Source organism: Sminthopsis crassicaudata, chromosome 1 (genome assembly GCF_048593235.1).
Source record: "Sminthopsis crassicaudata isolate SCR6 chromosome 1, ASM4859323v1, whole genome shotgun sequence".
NCBI classification, from domain to species: Eukaryota; Metazoa; Chordata; class Mammalia; order Dasyuromorphia; family Dasyuridae; genus Sminthopsis; species Sminthopsis crassicaudata.
This window is the reverse complement of record NC_133617.1, coordinates 53,337,435-53,361,428: the sequence shown is the minus strand read 5'-3', so window position 1 is coordinate 53,361,428 and position 23,994 is coordinate 53,337,435. Positions and strand designations below refer to the sequence as shown.

General features: G+C 35.6%; 1 protein-coding gene across 2 annotated transcripts in view; it reads left to right on the top strand.

Moving 5' to 3' along the window:
- The window catches only part of REXO1 (RNA exonuclease 1 homolog), a 100,100-nt gene that overhangs the window by 18,576 nt on the left and 57,530 nt on the right, over positions 1–23,994 (top strand). For both annotated transcript variants that reach the window (XM_074303596.1, XM_074303606.1), the window contains exon 2: positions 17,244–19,090. In XM_074303596.1, coding sequence (XP_074159697.1) covers positions 17,244–19,090 — 1,847 coding nt within the window. The remainder of the gene's footprint in view (positions 1–17,243; positions 19,091–23,994) is intronic.

The window sequence follows — 23,994 nt, the reverse complement described above, 5'->3', positions numbered from 1 at the left end:
GTATCTTCTCTCTGTTAATTATCTCCAATTTATCTTATATAGATCCTATAGAGATAGTTATTTATGTGTTGTCTTCCCTACTGAACTAAGGGCTTCTGGAGACAGTAGCTGTTTTTTGCATTTCTTGGTATCCACAGCCCTTATCCCAGTGCTTTGTATATTCTAGGTGCTTATTAAATGTTGACTGACCTCACTGGGACAAGACTTTAGTAGGCTTTGACTAACTAGGAAACCTAAGTTCAAATCCAGATTACTGAGTTTACAAGGACTTCCCTTGCCTATGCTTATTTATCTATAAAAAGATGACCATACTTACCTATTTCACTGGGCAGGTTTGAAGAAAGGGCTTTTGAAATATGAATTGCTAACTTCCTGGGAAGATTAAGGATGCCAAATCTTTCTGACTAGAATACCCAAATCTTTCTGATTGGAATATCCTTAGGGAATGGAGAGTTCTCACTCTGATTCTGGTGTAGGCTGGTGATAGGTTACTTTCCTTCTAGTTCCTGGTCCCTGATTCTTTAATAAACAAAATCCCTCTGGGAAATGGGGATGGAAGTTGGGAAAAGGAAGAGACATTTGCAAAACAATTAAAAATAAAAGAAGACTTTAATGACTGTGCTAATTCTGTCTCAACTTGTTGGTAACTTTTGAGGGGAAAGATAAGAGAATTTAGAACTGGAATGAGCTCTCATTTTCTATAGTGTACACTGTTAAGATCAGGAAACTGAGGCTCTGAGAGGTCATTGTGCACATCATTCTATTCTTAGTACCTTATGAGCTTGGACAAATAATTTTGTCTCTTTGGACCTTTGTTTCTTTTGTAAAATGAATAGGTTGAACTCGATGCTCTAAGATTCTGTCCAGCCTAAAATTGATGGTTTTATGATTTTAAGTGTTAGAGCCAGGATTTGAACCTGGAGTAACTGACTCCATCTACCACACCTTTTCCTAGGAACCTGACTTTACAGATGAGGAAACAATGCCCAAAAGTTGGTAACTTTTTCTCTTCTAGTTTTATCCCCTCCCTCAACCCCATTTCTTGTTGTTTTCCAGAATTTGCTATACAGCTTAGTGGGTTGAAATGTGTGAAATGATGTGGGAGGAATGAGTTTATTGAACTGTTCCATGTGGTTTCCCAGGAAACTTGGGCTGAACTTTGAAGAATTTGGGCAAAGTGAAATTTTTTGAGAAGAAAAGAGTGATGAGCATTCTGCTGTCAGGAAATGATGTAGATGATGAAGGTTAAGACTGGAATGTTTGGGAATAGGGACAGACTTGGATGTTGTTGGAAAGAGAGCAAGATGAGCCAGATTGGAGAGGGCCTTTAAAGCCCATGCAGGCTGATCATATCATGCTTTAGTACTGTAGAATGTTTGAAGTAATAATAGCCTTAAAGATTGTTGAGTCTTGGGGTAATCAAAATTTAGAAGAGAGAGCAAGTAACTAGTTCCAGATTTTAGTAGCAAATTAGTGGCAGAAAGCAGAAATTCTTTTTTCAGGTTCAGGGCTATTAAGTGGGGTGTAGTCTTAGTGCTAAATGAGGGATTATTAATCTTTTTGTGTCCCAGACCACTTTGGTAGTGAAAAAATAAAATTGATACTGTCTTCTTTGGTAATTGATTCTATTCTCTATCACCACTGATGTTTTATATATTGCCTGAGTGACATTTCTTTGACTCTGAGTTAAATCTTTCTCATAGTTAATTAAGTTGAAAAGTTCAGTTTTCCACTTTTTTCTTGTCAAGGAAATCTACTCTCCTTGAAGGATGTAAGTGGATAGAAGAGAATCTAGTCTATAATCTCAATAGCACTGGTGCTCCTTTAAGAAAGTCTTTTGTATTATTCCTGTGACAAAACCTACTTATGCAAGTGGACACCTCCAATAAACTTTCCATTGTGGCAACATGAAAGGAGGGGTTGCTGCTATCCTGCATTCCTGATTTTCAACCAATCATTATCCTCCAACCTGTGAGGCTTCAGGTTTTGTAACTAATAGTTTTGTTCCCTCCATCTGTGATGCTGTCTTCTAATCTTTATGTGCCTATTGTCAGTAAAAGTGATCTATCTATCCTTATTTAGGGTTTGTTTTGTTTTGTTTTGCTTAGGAGTTGAAAGATCCCTTTCAGTGGTAAATGTTAGCTTTATCAATAAATTGAATTGCTCAGAAACTTGTACCTCAGTTTATGTTTATTTGGTTCATAACAGTAGTCTAGTGAAACAGACACCTGCCCTTTTGCCAAATGATATTTTTAAATTCATAAAATAATACATAGAATTGCAAAAGAAACTGGTTATATAGAAATAGTTATATTTTTTTTAAAATTCATAGACTTCAAGTAAAGAACGCTATAGCTAAAAGGATATACTATTATCCTCCTAACCTAATAGTAATAAATAACTCAAATTTAAGTTTTAGGAAGTATTTTCCTCTCAGTAAATCTGTAAATTAGCTAGTACAAATTCCCATTTTAAAAATGAATAAACTGAGCATCAGATTGGTGAAGGACTTGCCGGGTTCATCTAGCAGTAAGTACTGGAACTGGGACTCAAAAAAAGTCCAAATCTTTTTCTTTCCATTATTACTAGAAAAGACCCAGTTGGTTGAAAGAAGCGAGGGATAAGGATTTGGAAAGGGTCTCTGACTACTTTTCCTTGCTCATTTTTCAATCCCTTGAAATCTTTGATTTTTGATCTTATGACTTGGCTGCAGCTGCTGACACCTAAGGTGACTCTTGAATCATGTAACTTCTTAAATCAGTGGCTTTTTCTCTGTCTTTATCTTATTTGACTTCTCAGAAGCTTGTACCATTGTTAATCACCTGCTCCTGCTGAGTACTTCTCTCTTCCTTTGGCTTCTGGGATACCTTCCTTCTCAGTAAGTGTCCTTTGCTATGATATCATCCATCTCTTACCCTTATGTGTAGCTTATGTTCAGAGTTATTGAAGTAAAATATATGTATAATAAATATTTCCTGATTTTAGTTTTTTGGGGAGAGAAGGATAAAGTTTACAAAGGAAGAGTAAAGCTGAATTTTGAACTTGTATTTCAAAGGTCACAGAACTGGAAATCGAAGAGAGCTGGATTCTAGGCTTTGTTATGCTGTTGGGTGACCTTAGACAAATTACCACCTCACTTTGAGCCTTGGTTTTCTTTCTAAAATATGCAGATGGACCAGATAATCTTCAAGGGTTTTTTCAGATACACTATTGCTTGTTGTTTTCACAAGGCCTTTAGATAAATCTTTTTTAGTTGCTTACACTGGTACATATCTAGAAAACCCCCAACCCTAATGAATAAAGAAAGACTGAAAGAATAAGGAAGGTTGGTTCTAGAGAAATTTTAGGGGCTATAGTCACTGTCTTCAAATATCTGAAGGGATGATATTGGGAAGAAGGAGCACATTTGTTCTGTATAGTCCCAGAGACTGTATGTTCTAAGATTAAGAATGTTTTTGTTCAGTAGTTCAGCCAAATCTGAATCTTTGTGACCTTGTGCTCCTTATTATGCCAGTACTGGCCATAGTGTTTTCTTGGCAAGGATACCGGAGTGATTTGCCATTTCCTTTCCCAGAGGCAAATAGGATAAGTGACTTGGACAGAATGGGGCAAGATTTGAACTCAAATCTTCCTGACTTCAGAGCCAGTGCTATATTCACTGAAGCATCTAGCTGTTTCAAGATTAGGAATACTCTTCTACTTCTGACTTATTAATGAGGCAGTCTTGGGCAATTTCAAATTGTTTAACCTTTCTGTGAGCTCCAGTTTCTTTACCTGTAAAATGTAATCCCTGTAGAACTTGCCTTATAGAGTTGTCTTGAAGTTTGAATAAAATAACTTTCATATACCTCTTTCTAAACTTTAAAGCTCACTACAAATGAAATTTATCACTATTGTTATTATAATTACTATTACTGTTGTTGTTATATGCTTCCTTAGAACTTTTCCCTGCTATTCTTATTTAATAATTAAGTTCCAAAGATGCAGATTTTTACTCTTAAGAAACAGAAAACCATTTAATTTTAGCATGCATTTATTAAGCACTTACTGTGTACATGATTGTACAGTATTTAACACAATATGTTTATGATATAATGCCATATAAATATTGGTGGTTATGATTATATTATCATTTTCACAGATGTGCTAGATAGTAAAGACAAAAAATAGTCCCCTCTATTTAACCTTTATTGGGAAGATATAAAGTGCATAGATAAATATATGCAAAGTAAGTTTTAGGAGGACAAGAGAACACATAACCACTGGAATCAGAAGAGTTAGAGATCTGTGTAAAGACACATTCTCAAAAAAAAAAAAAAAAAAAAAAAAAAAGACACATTCTCCTCGCTAAGCCTTAGAGATGGGTAGGAATTGTAAGAATGGGGATAGAAATGGAAGGGAAAAGCATCCCAGGCATGGAGGTAGGGCTTGCATGTGTAGCTTGTGAGGCATCAAGTAGTATTAGGAACTTATGTATACCCCATAATTGAAGGTATTCAAGCAGGTGCTATAGTTGAAATTAATGTAAATTGAGATAACAAAGTGTTGAGCACATTCAATTTCTTGGTCAGGTTAGTACTAATCAATAAAAAGGGTTTTTAACTCCTCATAAGCCAGAAAACCCAGAAGTGGGTTTTGTAGGACTTTGTTTAGGGAAAGTAGATAAAAATAGAACAGTACATAGGCAGAATATAGGGTTGTCACCTGATTTCTGTTGTTAGAAAGGATGAGCTGATTGGTTGTGTCCACCTGTATCCTCACAAGGACACATAACAGTACAGAGATATAAAGTTTTGATATAAAGATAGAACAGTGATTTACAGGAAGACTAAACTTAGAGATTTCTGAACTTAACTCAGAGATAAAGAAACATGACAGTTGGCAGTTTGCAAAATGTCAGTGATTAGTATAGAATAAAATTAATTACAGAGTGGAATCAATTTGATTTTGTAAATCCCCCTCTTTGATTTATCTGAGACAGTCTCCTATGAATCATTTATTCTTACACTAATTCTGTAATTTTTATATTTTTTAACATAGTAAATGTTAGCAGTGTGTATTGCCATAAGCTTTTCTGTGGCCAGTCTGGACCAGGCTTTAACAAAGATGGCTAACAAACCATTTCCCTGTATCCAAAGAGCCAACTATTTCACCATAGATCATTTGGGAGTGGTAGTTGTGTTTTTGCTATAAAACATTGGATCTTAGTAAGGTTGTCACAATTTTTCCTGCCTGGTTATTCATGACTCCAAGCCTTTCCCTGAATTGCTGTAAAAATATCTAAAATTGTATAATTTTGTAAAGCTGTTTGAGCTACAAAACCTACATCAGTCTAGGAGGAGATAGATTTAATTTGTGGCTTGAGTCAACTTCTCAGTTTTAAGTGAGAGTTTCAAACTACTTGGAGGACTCATCAAGGGCAAATCGGAGAAAGGAGATTTCTATGTCACCAGGATAACCAATAAAATTCAGCAAACATAAATACCATGAAATAAAAAGCCAAAGTAGTACAATAATGATGATCAATATTAACTAACATCAAGTGTCCTTATATCTCATTCCCAATGTCCACTTAGCACATTTCATTTCATCTTGAACCTCCAATTTCCTAAGTAGTCATCTGTTTCTTGGAAACATCTACTCTTGGACATTCTGGAATAGGCCTTGTTCTCAGTGTAGTTCTGAAGGGGATTTCTTCTAAATAGATTTGCATCTCTTGTTCCAAGTTATTTTCAGAGATTTCTAGGTAATTTTGACAGTAACAAGACTGAAAACAATTTAGTACAATTAACTATTAATAATAGAACTATAAAAACAACATCAAATTTAGAATCCATAATTCAGAAAATTTCAGTTGTTACAAGCCATTTGCTATTTTTGTCTTTACATATCACTTCATTGTTATTGATAGGCTAAAAAAAGAATTTCTAAAAGAATTTGAGTTCTTGATTTGTAAAATGGGCCCTTCTGTTTATTTTTAATTAAATTTTTAAAATTTATATTCCTTCTGTCTCAAAATTATCCAATACTTAAACTAAGAAAATAACTTCACCCTTTTTACAATTATCAGTGTAATCTTACATGAGAATCCTTAATTCAGTTTTAAAAATGGATTATGCCGTTAGAAATACTTGGAAGCAAATGGTATACATTTAAATATTCTAGTTTTTAGAGGAAATGATCCTGTTGTTTTCTCAGTTTACTACTCCATTTAAATAGAAAACTTTTACATCTGTGTCTTATAAAATTTTTTTCATCTTTTCCCCTTAAGAGAATGTTGCCCCTATATCATGACTAGTAGGGAAGGGGTGCTAAACACAAGTACTCAGTTGCTTTGGATAGATTGAAAACAGGTCTTTTATATTTGTATCCTATAACCGTAGTACAGAAGTGCTGGATTATTGCAGAAACAAAATTCATTATGTTAAAAAAATTACTACTAAAGTTTTTCAGAGCCATGATCATTTTAATGCCAAATGGTAAATACTTTTCATATCCAGGCCCAGGAATAACCAGGAAACATCCTGTTCAAAAAGGAAATAATTCCCAGTGAGGAAATTGAGCCAAGAGAATCTTACCTTCAGCTATACCAAAGTTAACTTTTAGATTTCATTTACTTTGAGCAACTTGTGTTATTTCCTTTCAATGGAGGATTTTTTGATTTAATGCTCATTCAGACATTTATATCTGAATTCGGAACTCAGAATATTATCAAGTTATAATTTCAAGAGATTATTACCCCATATAGCAAGTTTCAGTATTCATAGCTTAGGGTCAGACAGTTATATTATTTCTCTCATATTGTTGCAATAATAGTAAGCAATAAAAAAGTGTATTAGATTAAAAAAAAACTACTGAACATCTCTTTTTAATTTACATACAAGCTGGTATAAAAATCAGTCATTAAAAATTAAGAATATGATTATATTCTGGAATTCTACAGAGATAGTGAATATATAAGCCAAAGTTAACTATAATCATATGAAAAAAATGTCTAAATCACTACTGAGTAGAGAAATTAAATTGCTTTGAATCACCTTATTGTGGAAAAGAGCCAAATCTATGACAGTTGGTCATCACATAATCTTGTTACTGTATACAGTGTTCTCTTGTTCTGCTCACTCCACTCAGCATCAGTTTATGTAAGTCTTTATAGGACTTTCTGAAATTACCTTGCTCATCGTTTCTTACAGAACAGTGATATTCTATCACATTAATATACCGTAATTCATTCAGCCATTCTCCAACTGATGGACATCCACTCAATTTCCAGTTTCTTACCACTACAAAAAGGGCTGCTATAAACATTTGTGCACATGTGGGTTCTTTTCCCTTTTTTATGATCTTTTTGGGATACAGGCCCAATAGTGACACTGCTTAGTATGCATAGTTTGATAGCTCTTTGGGCATAGTTCCAAATTGCTCTTCAGAATAATTGGATTGGTTCACAACTCCACCAACAATGTATTATTATTCCAGTTTTTCCCTATCTCCTCCAACATTCATCAATTTTTCCTGTCATCTTAGCCTATCTGAAAGGGATCAAGTGTTATCTCAGAATTATCTTAATTTGCATTTCTCTAATCAATAGTGATTTAGAACATTTTTTTCATATGACTAAAAATGGTTTTAATTTCTTTGTCTGGAAAATTGTCTGTTCATATCCTTTACTTACTGATTATTTTAGAATTTTACAGCATTTAGTAAATTCTTTCATATTTAAAATCTTATCCAAGCAGAAGGTCCCAAGAGCTTGGCAAATTTACAAATAAGGGGATTTTACAAGGTTCTCTTCTTTTCTCCCCTTTTCTCACAAAGTAATTATTTCTCCCTCTTAAGATAACAAATATTTCATATGTTTCATAATTCTAATAATAATTTAACAGAATGCATATCAAAAGTGCCTAAATTTTCCAACAATACAATTTCATCATTCTTTACTAGCATCTTTTATACAATGATTCACAACATAAGAAAATTTATAAACACAATAATAACAAACACAATATTATATATTTAAAACCTGAAACAAAACTTATTGCCAGTTAAATGACATTAGTTCAGTTGAATGCTTTGCCAAATTATCTTACATAGAAAATCATTTTATCTCTTCTAGCAGTTTATACTCAACACATTTAAAATACAATATAAAGATAACCAGTATAAAATAACAATAATTAACATTTACATAGTGCTTACCACATGCCAGGCACCATGTTAAGCCTTGCATAATCATATCATTTTGATCTCTATAATAACCTTTGGAGATAGGTTATCCTTCCCCTTACCAAACAGAGAACTGAGATAAAGAGGTGAGATAACTTGACTAAGGTCATACAGCTAACAAATTTCTCAAACTAAGGTTTTTCTGAGCCATGATCATTTCAATGCCAAATAGTAAACTTTTTTTCTCCAAGGGAGACTCGGGGCTCAGGCTGAAGAACAATCAAGACACAAATCAGTTTTATCCCTTTAGGAAAGTCATTCATTGCCAAATAATCTCAGGAAATGTGAAACACTAAAACATACAAGCTAAGTTCCAGCTTCTCCAACAGGGTAGGGGCTTTATTATGGCTTGGATAATTTTTTTGAGACCAAAGAGGAGTCTGACCTCCAGGGCAGCCTCTCACAAAGAAGTCTCTGGTGAAATATCATCAGAGTGCTTTTCAGGATTTCATTAGAGACTATCCACAGGGCTGGTTGTTCCCTCTCAACACCTGGCTAGCTCGCCAGTTGCAAAAATGGAAATGAAGGTAAATTGGGGCAACAAAGTTCTGAGCATGTTCAATTTATTGATAAGTTCAGCAACTACAATAAAAGGGGTCTTTAGTTCCCCAGCAAGCCAAAAGATCTTGAGGAGGAGAGGTTTAATGATTTCTTGTAGTTTATGGAAAGTGGATAAAAATAGAATAGCATATAGGCAGGTAGTAGGATTGTCATTTGATCTCTTTTGGTAGAAGGGAAGAGATTTTCTTTGTTGTTGCTAAGGAAAGCTGATTGATTCTGTCCACTTGTATCCTTACAAGAATAACTAGTAGTACAGAAATCACAGATCTCCTTGACATAAAGAGAGGAAGGACAGTGATTTACAAGAACTTTTGAACTTAACTATGAGACAAAGAAACATGACTTAAGAAGTTACACAAAATGTCAGTGATTTTTACAAAATGTAATCAATTTTATTTTCTCACAGGAGTTGGTTAATTGTCAGGGACATTGCAGAAATGACTCTTGCATTAAGTAGGAGTTTAGATTATGTTAATGATAGTAAAACTCTCATTTCTAAAATGCTTTAAAATTTATCAAAGATAATACAAGTATTACGTTCATTCCATTTTGTAGGCAAGAAAACAGACTCAGAAAGATAAGTCAACTTACCCACAGTTCTATAGATCTTAGGTAGTTTCTAGTCTCTAGAATATCAAGGCCGAAGGAATTTCACTACTTCCTTAAAATAGGAATCCCTTTTTAAAGCTTTTCAACATTTTTATTTGTTTGTTTGTTTGTTTTCCCGTTAGCTACCTTATGCTATTTTTTGTGGTTTTGCTTAAAGAGCTTCAGTGATAAGAAACCTAGTACTTACCATTGTATCTTATTCTACTAAATTCTTCCTGGATTATAAACCTTCTAAAATCTGGCTCCATTCTACCTACCTAAACTTTTCCCCCCTGCCCCTTAACACATATCTTCTATGTAGTGTTGCCAGAATGTTTTTTTTTTTTTTTAAATTTTTATTAATTTTATAATTATAATTTTTTTTGACAGTACGTACATATGCATGGGTAATTTTTTTTACAACATTATCCCTTGTACTCACTTCTGTTCTGAATTTTCCCCTCCTTCTCTCTACCTCCGCCCCTAGATGACAGGCAATCCCATACATGTTAAATGAGTTATAGTATATCCTAGATACAATATATGCGTGCAAAACCGAATTTCTTATTGCATAGTAAGAATTGGATTCAGAAGGTAAAAGTAACCTGGGAAGAAAGACAATAGTGCATACAGTTTACACTCAATTCCCATTGTTCCTTCTCTGGGTGTAGCTGATTCTGTCCATCATTGATCAACTAGAACTGAATTAGATCTTCTCTATGTTGAAGATATCCACTTCAATCAGAATATATCTTCATACAGTATCGTTGTTGCCGTGTATAATGATGATCTGGTTCTGCTCATTTCACTCAGCATCAGTTCATGTAAGTCTCTTCAATCCTCTCTGTATTCATCCTGCTGGTCATTTCTTTTTTTTTTTCTTTTTGGAAATTTTTTTTTTTATTAATTTTATAATTATAACATTTTTTGACAGTACATATACATGGGTAATTTTTTAGAACATTATTCCTTGTATTCCCTTGTGTTCTGAATTTTCCCCTCCTTCCCTCCACCCCCTCTCCTAGATGGCAGGCATTCCCATACATATTAAATATGTTATAGTATATCCTAGATACAATATATATGTGCAGAACCAAATTTTGTTGTTGTTGTTGCAAAGGAAGAATTGGATTCGGAAGGTAAAAATAACCTGGGAAGAAAAACAAAAAATGCAAATAGTTTACACTCATTTCCCAGTGTTCCTTCTCTGGGTGTAGCCGATTCTGTCCATTATTGATCAATTGGAACTGGATTAGATCTTATTGTTGAAGATAACCACTTCCATCAGAATATATCCTCACTACAGTATTGTTGTTGAAGTGTATAATGATTTCCTTGTTCTGCTTATTTTACTCAGCATAAGTTGATTTAAGTCTCTCCAAGCCTCTCTGTATTCATCCTGTTGGTCATTTCTTACAGAACAATAATATTCCATAACATTCATATACCATAATTTACCCAACCATTCTCCAATTGATAGGCATCCATTCATTTTCCAGTTTCTAGCCACTACAAAAAGGGCTGCCACAAACATTTTGGCACATACAGGTCCCTGTCCTTTCTTTAGTATTTCCTTGGGATATAAGCCTAGTAGTGTGCTGCCAGAATGTTAAAACTGGAGGGATACTCAAAGAAGAACATGTCTGACGAGTAATAATCCAGTCTTTGTTTCAATCAGCATCCTTCCTTACTCCAAGCAGGACAGGCAACCAGAGTAAAGAGATAGAGACTGGAGATAGAATATCATCTATGAAAAATAACAAATAGTCCAGTTTGGTTGGACCCCTGTGTTTGAAGGGGAGCAATGTATAGTAAACCTGGTAAGGTAGGTTAAGTTATGAAGGACTTTAAATGTCAAACAGAATCTGAGCATATATCTGGTCAGCAGTAGGGAACTACTGGCTAGGGAATGACATGGTCAGACCTATGCATTGGAAAGGGAGATCTCAGCAGCTTTGCAAATGGACAAGTCAGTATGGGTAGAGACTTAAATCAAGAAAAAAAAAAATAGAACATATTGTTGCAGTAATCCAGGCAAGAGAGTATGAGGAACTCTATGGGTATGATGGCTAGTTGAATGGCATGAGGAGATAGATTTGAGAGATATGGAGGTGAAATCTCTAGAATGGTTGGATCAATTCATAACTTTACCAGCAAACATTAGTGTTCCAATCTTCCCATGTCCCTTTAATATTTATCATTATTCTTGTTATCTTCACCAGTCTGATAGGTATGGGATAGTACCTCAAGTTATTTTAATTTGAATTTCTCTAATTAGTATTGATTTAGAGCTCTTTTCATATGACTATAGATGGCTTTAATTTCATCTGAAAATGTTTATTCCTATCCTTTCACCCTTTGTCCCTTGAGGAATGACATATATTTGATTCAGTTTTCTGTATATTTTAGAAATGAGATCTGGCTATAAAAATTGTTTCCTAACTTTCTGCTTCCCTTCTAATCTTGACTGCATTGGTTTTGTTTGTGCAAAATCTTTTTAATTGTAATCAAAATGATCTATTTTGCATTTCATAATATTCTTTATTTCTTGTTTGATCATAAATTCCTCTCTCCTCTAAAGATGTGAGAAGTAAACTATCCCTTGTTCTCCTTTTTAGCTCACCCTTTATGTCTAAATCATGTACCCATTTTGACCTTATTTTGGTATAGAGTATGAGACATAGTTCTCTGTCAAGTTTTCTGATATTATTTTCCAGTATTCCCAACAATTTTTATCAAATAATGAGTTCTTATCCCAGAAACTGAAGTCTTTGGGTTCAAACAGTATATTCTTGTAGTCATTGATTATTCCCGTAGTTAATATAACCTAACCTATTCCACTGATCCACCTCTCTTATTTCTTAGTCAGCACCAGATGTTTTTGATGACTGCTACTTAAAGTCTGGTACTAGCAGGCTTTCATCCTTTGCATTTTTTTTTTCCAATTAATTTCCTTGATATTCTTGATGTTTTTCTTCTTTTTTCTAGTTCTATAAAATAATTTTTTTTGGCAGTTTGGTATGGTATTCAATAAATAGACTAGGTGGAATTGCCATTTTTTTTATATTAGCTTGGCCTACCCATGAGTAATTGATATTTTCCCACTTATTTAGATCTGACATTTATTTGTGTGAAAAGTGTTTCATAATTGTGTTCCTGGATTCATCTTGGTTGCCTTGGCAGATACACTCATTAGCCATTCTTTAATGAGCAGCTTCTACTTTTATTTCCAGTTCTTTGCTACCACAAAAAGTGATGTCATAAATACTTTGGTGAGTGTGATGCCTTTGTTTTTGTGTTTGACCTCTTTAGGACATATTTTAGCAGAGGAATTTTTGGGTCACTGATTATAAACATTTTAGTCTTTTTCTTTCATGTAACGTGCTCTCCTGTCAGTTACCATTACTAGTCTGCCGTAGGCCCAACAGAGTACCTTTGGCCACTGTCCTTTGCAGTGTGATCTCTACCCAGCTTGCCTCCTCTGAGGCCTTCAAAGGTCTCTGGCCACGATCTCTTGAATCTATAGTTTAATAACCGGTAGTGCGCTCAAGAACAGCCACGTGTAATCTTAAAAGCCTTTATTATACCTACTCACATAATGCCCTGACTGATGCCCTGACTTGCTGGTTTCTGAGTCAGAAGACCCACGTGTTCACTACCAAAATCCTTACCTCTTTTGGCTATCCATCTCTGCTTGGCCACCCAGGCTAGAGAGCCAGGGTGAAGAGCGCCAGGTTAAAGAGAGCGACTGCTGCCTGCAGTGGCCTTATAAAGGGCTTGTGAGGTCACACACACAGCCAATCAGCGAGAGAGTCACCCATTACGAAGTTATCTCAATGTGGCCAAGATCCCACCCAAGGGCAGTCCTAATAGCCACAGAAATTACTTCTGGGCCTCAATCTTCCCGATGCACTGTGTCCACCCATTTAAAGGGCTCTTACACTTTCAAGTTCAAATTGCTTTCCAGAATGGTTGTACCGATTCACAGCTTCACCAGAAACCATGACTTAGTGTGTCTACTTTTCTGCAATACAGGCTAGTTCCCTGTCATCTTTGCCAAATGACTAGGTGTGAGATCAAACCTTTGAATTATTTTGATTTACATTTCTATTATTATCAGAACTGGAGCATTTATTCTCATGCATGTTGTTCTTTTGAGAAAAATATTTTCATATCCCTTGAATATTTGCCTATTGGGGAATGAACTTTTGGTCTTTCTGTTAATTGTCTATTTTGGATAATGTATGTTATTGATGAAATTCCCTGTAAAAGATTTTTGCCCTCTTGATGGCTTCCCTACTTATCCTGATTGTATTCATTTTGCTCAAGTGAAAATGTCTTTCAGTTCCATGTTATTTGTATTATCTTTCCCAATTACATCTATCCCTTCTTTAGTTAAGAATTCACTTCTTATCCATAGTTATGAAAGATGCATGGATTTGTTTCCTAATTTTCATGATAAAAACTTTAATAGACCTGATATCCATCTAGAATTCATTGTGGCATATGGCAAAAAGTGTAGTTTTAAATCTAATTTCTTTCATATGGCTTTTATATTCAATTCATAATTTAAAAGCAAGTCTGACTATGTCATTCTCCAGCTCAAGAAACTTCAGTGATTCCTCATTTTCTCTAGAGGCAAATTGTAATGTTCTTTGTTTTGGTTTTCTTGGAGATCTTTGGACCAGCCTTCCTTTCAGTTCAGTAATCATCACAAGTGCAGTAATTCTCTGCTTTCTTTAGTCCTTTGCTCTTTCTCAGTTTGCTGAAAATACATAGAAGCAAGCACAATTTATGATCTAGTGAAATTAAAAAGTACTTAATGTGGTATATATTAGGCATGCCATTTTAGTACCGGTAAGACTTAAAGGAGAACCAGCCTGTTAGAGAGCTGGTCTTGCAATCAGGTTCAAAGCTACCTTTGATATACTTTAGCTTTGGCATCCTGGTCAAAGCACGTAACGTTTCTGTTGCCAAGAAAATGCTGGGGTACATTGGTAGGAGAAGTTCTTCACCAGACTGTCTACACAGATGAAATCATAGTTCCAGTCAAAACAAAACCAAAATATTTTAAAAATTCAGCCATGTTGGTAGACATAGTTGAGTTGATCTAGAACCACCGTCATGCAATTTTTAGTGGGCCTATATACAAAGTCTTTCTGGATTCTTAGGACTGATCAGTGCTCACACTTATAACTAGAAAAATGGAATTGAAGTTCTAGTCTACTTTGCCAACCAATGGCCAATTTGAAAAAAAACTGTAAATATTAAATAATCTACTCTTCTGGGTGTGAAGTCAAGATGATGAAGTAAAGCACTCAATCAAGCTCTCCCATCATTCTTCTCCAAAAATACCAAAACATTAATTGTAATAGTTTAAACTGTATGTTAGAGTGGCAAGATTAACAAAAGATTAGAAAAAGACATTCTTCCAGCGTAAGGCAACACAGAAACAAAAAACAAAACAAAACAAAACAAAAAAAAATCTGTGACACAGTGGAGGAGACTGACCTAGAGTTCACATGGATAAAACAATAGTGGTGAGAGTAGGTGGTGGTGACAAAAGCAGCATCAACTGAATTCAGGAGGTCTCAAGCTAGAGACAGAAAAGAGTCCTGACAACTGGTAAGAGATACCCTTTGAAAATCCTAGATCCCCTCCATGCGACAGAGAGGAACTGAGTCATGGACTTTAGTGGAGGATTACAGGAAAATCACAGAAAATGTAACCAGTGGAAGGAAATTGTTTATTTCCTATTGTAGTTATTACCCCTTTTCTGTTTTGCTATTTCTTTTCTCTTTCAACTGAACTCACTTCGTAAAAGATCATATATCCTTTTTTTTTTTCTTTATCTGTAATGCTTATAATACAGAGCATGAGTCTTGACCAACGAGCTCCCGCCCAGCCCATTTGTTCCTATGCCCTCTTCTTGTACTGATTGACAGTAGCAAACATTCTTGTGCCCCAGCAAGTTAAGTGGAATGAAGTGGGCAGGAAAGATGTACCCAACTCCCTGTACTAAGTAAACTCTAATTTGGGTCACAGTTTTAATTTGATTCTCTGTGGGGCATTTCAGTTATCAGACAGCCTTCGAGAAGGCAATGGTCCCCTGAAATAAAGATTTCAGATAACCTAAGCTGACCTGTTTAAAGGGCTTACCTGCCGTCTTCAGTCCTTTCTCATATCGAAGACATACATGTGATTTAACTTTGGCAGCTTTGTGGAGTTGTGTGAAGAACATAGGATAAGTTGGAAGGACTGAGTTCATATCCAAGTTCTGCTACCCCCCTCTTGGTCTCATCTTCTTGGTCTCATCTTCAGAATTATAGGGTTGTACCAGATAGACCTGAGGCTGTTTCTTTGTCATAATCTGTGTACTTGTGAGTCTTTTTCTCAGGAATACTGGTTTGTTTGTTTGTTTGTTTTTTCGAACATTCTGTTAATTTGTAGTACTTTAATACCATCCTATTAATAGCACCTGAAGACATGCATTTTTACCCCAAGATTCAAGGACAAGCAAACTGATAAACTGAACTTAGGTGTTTTACTTGTCTGTCAGTTCTCATTGTTAGTGTATCAGCTTCTAGCACTATATCATAGTTTATGTGTATACCCTCTTCCCCCTTTGAAATGAACTATTTACTTTCTGCATACTAGGAGAGAACTGATAACCAAGAATGTTTGAATTGTGTGGAAAACATAATTAGACCCTGAGTGAGGGCATGTCTATTCATAGCTTTGTAGATTTTATGAAATTCATTTTTGTTCCTCAAGAGTCCTTTGTTTCTTCTTTTTTGGGTCTTTGTACTTTCTAATAAGAGATTGCTGGGAAGTAGGTCACTGGATGCAGGAGATGTTACTCTTTTGAACATATTTGGTAACTTCTGAATGTTACTTCTTTATTGAACTAATCTGTTAAATTGGGATTTTTAAAGATGTGTACATTTTAATTATTTGCAATGTTTTATTCTCAACTTGTTACTCTTCAGTAAATTCATTCAAATACATGGGGTAAAAACAATCCTGTAAAGAAATCATAAAGTACAAATCATTTACTTTTTTTAAAATGTTAACTCCTTCCCCCCCTCGCCTAGCAAAACCTACTGTTTATTCCCCCCCCCTTTTTTTTTGTAGTTTTAGTTTGATGTTTTTATTTTAGTCATAGCATAGATGTTCTTATTTTTCTTCACTTTGTTATTTCATATAAGTCTTTTCTTTATTTATTTGTATTCTTCATATTTGCCATCTCTGACTCATTACTGAATTATATTAATATGTTATGATTCAATCTCATTATTTGCTATTGCAACAGCAGCTGCTAACTTTGTACATTTAGGTCTTTTGTTTCTTACCATTAAAAAAATTAAATTATTCTTTCATCTTACAGCCCCCTACCCCATTAAAAAACAAAACAAAACTCATACACCGAAAAGTAAAACTTCCATAACAAGCTTGGCATAATACAGCAAAGTGAATTCCCATATTGAGAAATCCATAAATATATGTATCTTTCTGAAATTGAAGTCCATTATCTCTGGCAAGAATTGGGTGGCATGCTTTATAACTTCAGTTCTCTGGACTGCTAGTTCATCTTTGCATTTAATTAAAATTCTAAAGTCTTTCAAATTTGTTTTTTTTCTGTCATGTTGTCATTGTTCCAGTTCAGTTCAGTTCACTTTGTATCAGTTCATAGAGTTCTTCTAAGTTTTCTCTTAAAACTCTCCATGCCATCACTCCTTAAAATTTTCTTCCTCTTAATAGTTTTCAAGATTTTAATAGTTATAGTAATGGAATCAAAAGTATACATTTTTTTGTAGTCTATAAAAACATGGGTATTTATTGTTTCCCTCCTCCCCCTTTCATTTCAGAGCTTGGCTATGACCCATATAACCCTGACCTTCCGAAGCCTTCAGTTGGAACTGAACATGGCTCCCTGGGGGATGTTCCAGAACCCAGCTCTGGCATTTTGGAGCTAGAGTTAGTCAACCAGGCCATTGAGGCTGTCCGGAATGAAGTGGAACGAGAGGAAAAGAAATATAAGGAGCTGCTAGAGACAACCAAGGAATATGGCACCACAGAGACCTCACTTGTTTCACAAAGCCCCACTGGAGCTGGAGTGCCCAACCCAGACTCCTTTGCCACATCCTTAGAATATAATCCAGGTAGCTACAATCTATTAAATAATAACACAGACTATAACCCTACCCCCTTGGCTGCTGCTAATAAATGTAACAAGTATACTTTGGATTCTTTGGAGAAATCCAAGGCTAAAGGTAACTCTCTGGAATATGTTCCAAAGTCTGTGATCCAACCCAAAAAATATAACCGTGCTGTTCCCAACAGTAAATATGTGATTGACAATTCTAAGCCATCCACAGATTTGGAATATGACCCTCTTTCAAATTACTCAGCCAGGCTTTTAAATAAGGGCAGTCCGAAAGACCAGAGGGGGATCAAAAGGAGAAGGGACTCAAACCAAGATGAGTCCTATACTCCTTCGCTCAAGAAGCATTGCGATGTTTTTAGCAATTATGAAACAGATGCCAGATTTTCTGACTCAGAAGATGAGGACCCCAGCTCAGAGAACCAGCCAAATCCTGCCAGCCCCACAAAAGCTAGAACTAGTTCAGAGAGTCAGTCCAGCAGTGGGTCCTCCCCTGCTAAGGGAAAGCCTCTGGAACCTGAGGAAAGTAGTTTGAGGGAGACGAAGGAGATTGCTGTGCAATACGACATGGGGGATATCCAACGGCGGCAGAGTCCTATTGGAAAACCTCCATCAGAGAAAAGTGGAAAAGGAAACAAACACTCTTCAGAAGGGAGGGAGAAAGTGGCAGTTGGGGACCTAAAGTGTAAAGGCAGCCTGAAGGATCACAGAGTCCAGAAAAGAAAATCACATGACCAAAAGAGCTCAGGCCATCAAGAAGTGGAGAGTCTGAGAGAAAAAAGTAAATCGTCCGAGAAAGACAAAGGGAAGAATAAAGACAAAGCAAAAGGAAAATTAGGGGAGAAAAATCACAGAGAGAAGAAACTTTCTAAGGTCAAAAGTGATGGACACATAAGTAAAATGGATAAGTCCAAGTTAGAAAAGCAAGAGGTGACCAGGAAGGAGAAGTTATCTGCTATGTCAGTGGCCAGCTCAGGGAAAAGGAAGAATGATGACCTTGGTAAGAGACCGAGCATAGGGAAGCTGGGGAACCATAAGAAGGAGGCCAAGCTGAAGCCAGCAGATCCTCCCAATGGGAAAAACATGTCCACTAGCAATAAGCTAAAAGACAAGAAAGGCAGCAAAACCTCTTCGGGTAGGCTGAAAGACAAGAAGTCCCTTTCTCTAGATGAAAGCAGTTCCCAGGGGTCCCCAAAGCCTAAGAAGAGGACGTTGAGCCATATTGATCTCTTTGGAGATGAGAGTGGGGATGAAGGGGAAGGGACATCCCCAGTTCTTCCTACCACTCTCCCAAGTCTAAGCTCAGACTCAGACTCAGACTCAGATGATGGAAGCTGTAGCCTCCCGAATGAGAGTAAGGGACCAAAGCTCCTCCGGGGTGCCCAGATCTCTACCTCTTCATCCTCATCTTCTGAGGCCTCCGATGACATCGACTACTCTGTCCTGGAGAAGGAATTGGATTACGATTCAGACCCCATGGAAGAATGTCTTCGGATTTTTAATGAGTCTACAGATGTGAAGACTGAAGACAAAGGGAGGCTCAACAAACAGGTAGCCATCATTTTGCTTTTAGCTGTAGGAATTGCATTGTACACTCAGCGATTTGTTCCCTTGACAGATAGTTTTTGGAAGCAAAGATTTGAAATTGGTAGTTAGGCTAGCCAGATGGATCAGTCATTACTTTGTTCTTTTAGAACATAGAAAATCCCCTTGGTTTCCAACTGGGGAAACTGAGGCCCAGAGTAGGAAAGGACTTACCAGAGCCGCACAGGGAGTTAGTGGCATCTAGGATCATTGCTTCATGACTCCAGTCACTATGCCTCTGCTTTTTCTACTTTGACTCACTGAGAAGTCTGATTTTTTTTGGGGGGGGAAAGTGGTCTAGCTATCCTTTGAATCATTCTCCTCATCCCTATTCTCACTTAGTTCCTCCCACTGGAACCAAGTAGAAGGGAGTCTGCTTGTATTCTCCATGCATTTACATGGTATACAGTAGAAAGAGCCCTGGGTTTGGGAGTCAGGAGACTTGTATTTAGAGTCTGGCTTTAGCATTTGCTATGCAAATCACTTATCCTTTTTTAGCCTCTGTCTCTGTAAAATAGGATAATAATCTTTTTACTACCAACATCATAGAGAAAGAAAAAGTGTCCCTTTAAAGCATTTTAGAAATTTAAGATTTTGTTAGAATGTTATTATAAGATGCATTTACTGATTTCTTCTTATGTAAGAAGCCCTGTGCTGGGATATTAAGACTCTGGTGGTTAAGAAGACATAGTCCCTGCCCTGTAGGAATATAGCCATATTTGAGGAAATGCAGGAAATAGGTAACTGTGCTAGGAAAAATGCAGTTAAATATCAGAGTAGAATAGACACAGGCTTATGGAGGGCAGGAACAAGTGAGATCAATTTGGCCACTAAAGGTCAGGGAATGTTGTGGGGAGGAGATAAGAAACTTGAGCTTTGTACCTGAAGGATAATGAGGATTAGGGGAGAAAAGAGGGAAGGGGTATTTAAGTTGGGAAAAGCAGAGGGAGGGGAGAGGCTAGCAATGGGATCAAAAGAAAGAATGAAATATTTAGCCAATAAGCATATGCTATGTTATTGTACTTAGCTAGGCTGGCCAGCATGGGATGCACAAAAAAAGTTTTTAAGACTGAGTCCCTTTTCTCTTGGAGTGAACTAGAGGAAAAAAAGACATGCATAAATTTTTAAAAGGATCACTAATATTAGACAGCTTCTAAAATGTCATATGTTCTTTAAGTATTCTAATACATAAATATTCAGAAGTCACAGCAGCAGATGGGAGAAATAATTTTCAAATTATTTCAAGCAAGTTTTAGCAGCCTGGAAGAGTAGAACCCTAGCTCACTGTGAACCCATAGGAAAATTATTTTGACCTTTCTGTGTCTTATTTCCTTTATTCAATAAAATAGGGATCTTACACCTTCCTGAACTACCTCACTGGATAATTGTGAAGAAATGGCTTCATAAACCTTAAGTCTGTGTGATCTAATTCATATATATGTAAACTTTATTAGATAATGGTAGACCAGAGGGGCCAGGACCAAGGCAATATTAACTTGAAGGTGGATGAAATGAAGCTGAGGGCCAGGGGCTCCCTTCTCTAGTGCCAAATTATTCTTGTGGGACACACATAATTCCCACTGATTCAGGCCTGGTCTCTAAGCTAGCCTTTCATTGGCTGAGAGGATGTGCCAGAGTCTCTGGGGTCTGATGGGCTGGGGGTAGGGAAGAGATGGAAAGGAGTGATTGTGGAACTGGAGAGCTGCAGCTCCTAAAATGGGGAAGAAAAAAAAAAAGCTTTCTCCCTAAGGAGACTCACTAGAGCCAGGAAGCATCCAGAGACACGCACAGAAAATTCCCGCTCCTCTTCCCCTCCTCCCCTCCCCGGAGATGTATATTCCTGGAGCAAACAGCTCCTTCCTAAAGAAGCCACATGTGTAATGGAAAGAGCTCTGGGTTTAGAGGCTCAACAACTTGGAGTCACCCAGGTTGTTGATTTCAGGCCCCTCTTTTTGTAGAAGAGGTCTAATAACTTATCTAGAGTCATTTATAGCAGGGTGAAATCCTGACCCCACAGCACTCTACACTGCACCACATCAAAAGACCTGGGTTAATATCTCTGTTGTGGTGGTTAAATCTGTTCTGATCTCGGCAAAATCTTTTGATCTTTTTGACCTTGTAAAATGAAGGGGTTGGACTATGTGGTCTCTATGGGTTATTCTTCAAAAGTTGTAGAGTGTTGTTTAAAAACTACTTAAGCTAATCTATTGATCCCATTTGATGAATGGAGAAATTGAGGCTTTGAGGGATGTGACTTATCTGGGTCACTATGGAGGACAAGTTTGATGTTCTTTTTTCCATTTCTTCTCTAGCTAATTTGTGTTGATTCAATACCATTGTCTTAAAGTTTCATTATCCCTCTGCTTAAGTTTTCAAATTTCAAAACAAAATACTTATTAAGTAAACAATTAGTCTGTACCTGGCACTTTGCTGAAAATTCAAAGACAAAATGAAACCGTCTTCTTGCCCTCAAAGAGCAAACTTTCTGATGGAGAAAACAAACATGTTTGTAGGTATAAAACACATGTAAGCACATATAAAATAGACTCAAGATAACCTTGAATACATTAGCAGCTCAAGGTATTAAAAAAAGCTCAATGCTGGAAGCTGACTCTTAAAATCAGACATTTGAAAAATAGAGGTAGGGAGGGAGAATGCATGGTAAGAATGGGGCACAGACAGTGCAAGGCTTGAGGACTTGCAATCAAATGTCATTTGTAAGAGCAAATAGATCAATATGCATGGAGGTTGTAGCAGGGGGAGAAATGTGTAAGAAGGCTAGAGAGGAAAAGAAGGTAGAATTGTGAAGAGCCTTAAGTTGCAAATAACAATTTATAGGGAAATTTTATATTTTAAATGTTTCCATCAAAAAAAAAAAAGATAGAACCAGTCAACAAACTGGCTATGCAACTTATTAAAAAAAGAAAGAAAGAAAACTAGAGAAAAAAATGTTATTTAAATTCTCATGTAACAAAATAGAAATCCTGAAAATCAAAAGAGAGATGAATAAAATTAAAATTAAAAAATTATCAAATTAATAAATAAAAGTGGAGCTAGTGTTATGGAGGGAAAGTCATAAAATAATTATATATATATATATAATAACATTAGTTAATTTGATAAAAAGGAAAAGAAGAAAACCAAATTTATCAGTATCAAAACTGAAAAGGGTGAACACACAATCAATGAATATGAAATTAGTGCAATTTTTAGGAACTATTTTTCCCATTTATCAAATTTATCAATAAAATTGGTAATTTAAAAAAAGGAATATTTATAGAAATGCAAATTGTCCAGATTAAGAGCAGAGATAAAATACAAAAATAACTATTTGAAGGATAATTAATTCTAATATTTTAAAAACTATTTGAAATACTAAAGAATTGTCTGAATACAGACTGAAGCATTCTATTTTTTTACTTTAAATTTTTTTATTCAAGTCGTCTTGTACAAAATAGAAAAGTTTTTGCCTAATTGTACATGTATAACTGTTTACCATCTTAGGGAAGGGAATTTAAAACTTAAAATAGTTTCAAAAATTTGCTTCTACTATGTAATTGGAGAAAAATAAAATAAAATATTCTATTAAAAATAGCTAATGAAGTACTATCAAATTCCTTGTGTGACACAAATATAATTTGATGCCTAAACCAGGAAGACCAAAAACAGAGAAAGACAAAAAGAGACCAATTTCCTTGATGAATATTGATATAAAAAATTTTATGGGAGAGTTAATTTCATTTACATTCACAGTTATGATTACTAACTCTCTTTCCCTTCATCCTATTTTTCCCAAGTTACACTGCTCTCTCTCCTTATACCCTTTCCCTCCTCACCAGTGTTTACTTCTGACCCCTACCTCTCTCAATATACCTCCTTTTTTTTTTTCAATTACCCCCCCTTTTCTTATTCATTTCCCTTCTACTTCTCTTCCTTGTATTAGCCTTCTCTTTCCCTTTTTCCTTTTCTCTCTTACTTTCTTACAGTGAGACAAATATTTATACCAAACTAATATATATGTTATTCCCTTTTTGAGCCAAATCTAATGAGATTAAGGTCAGTGTTCATCCTCTTTTCTTCTTTTCCTCAACTGTAATAGGTCTTTTTTGCCTCTTCATGTGATGTAATTTAACTCTATTTTACCTTCCCTTTCCTCTTCTCCCAGTACAATCACCTTAATTTTTTTTATATGATCACATTAAAATTGATTAAAACTATGTCCTCTAAGTATGACTCTTCTTACTGCCCTGATATAGTTTTCAAGAGTTATACCTATCATCTTCTGTAAACATTTTAACTTTGAAAAATCATAGTTTTTTCCCCTTCCTTTTTTACATGCCTTTGCTTCTCTTAAGGCTTATATTGAAGATCAAATTTAGTTCTAGTTGTTACAAAAAAAAGAGTAAAAATCCCCTATTTCATTGAATGTCTTATTTTTCCCCCCTGAACGATAATGCTTAGTTTTATAGGGTAGTTAATTTTTGGTTGAAGTTTAAGCTCATTTGAATTATGGAATATCATATTTCAGGCCCTTTGATCTTTTAAAGTGGAAACTGCTACATCCTTTGGTAATCCTGATTGTGTCTTTTTGATATTTGAATTTTTTCTTTCTGGCTGCTTGGCAGTATTTTCTCCTTGACTTTATAATTCTGAAATTTTGTCACAATATTCCTTGGAGTTTTTCATTTTGGGGTCTTTTTCAGAAGATGATCATTGGATTTTTTTCAATGACTATTTAACCTTCTGATTCCAGGATATCAGGGCAGTTTTCCTTGGTGATTTCTTGAAAGATGTTGCCAGGCTATTTCTTTCTGACTTTTAGGTAATCCAAAAATTCTTAGATTGTCTTTCCTGGATCTAGTTTTCAGGTC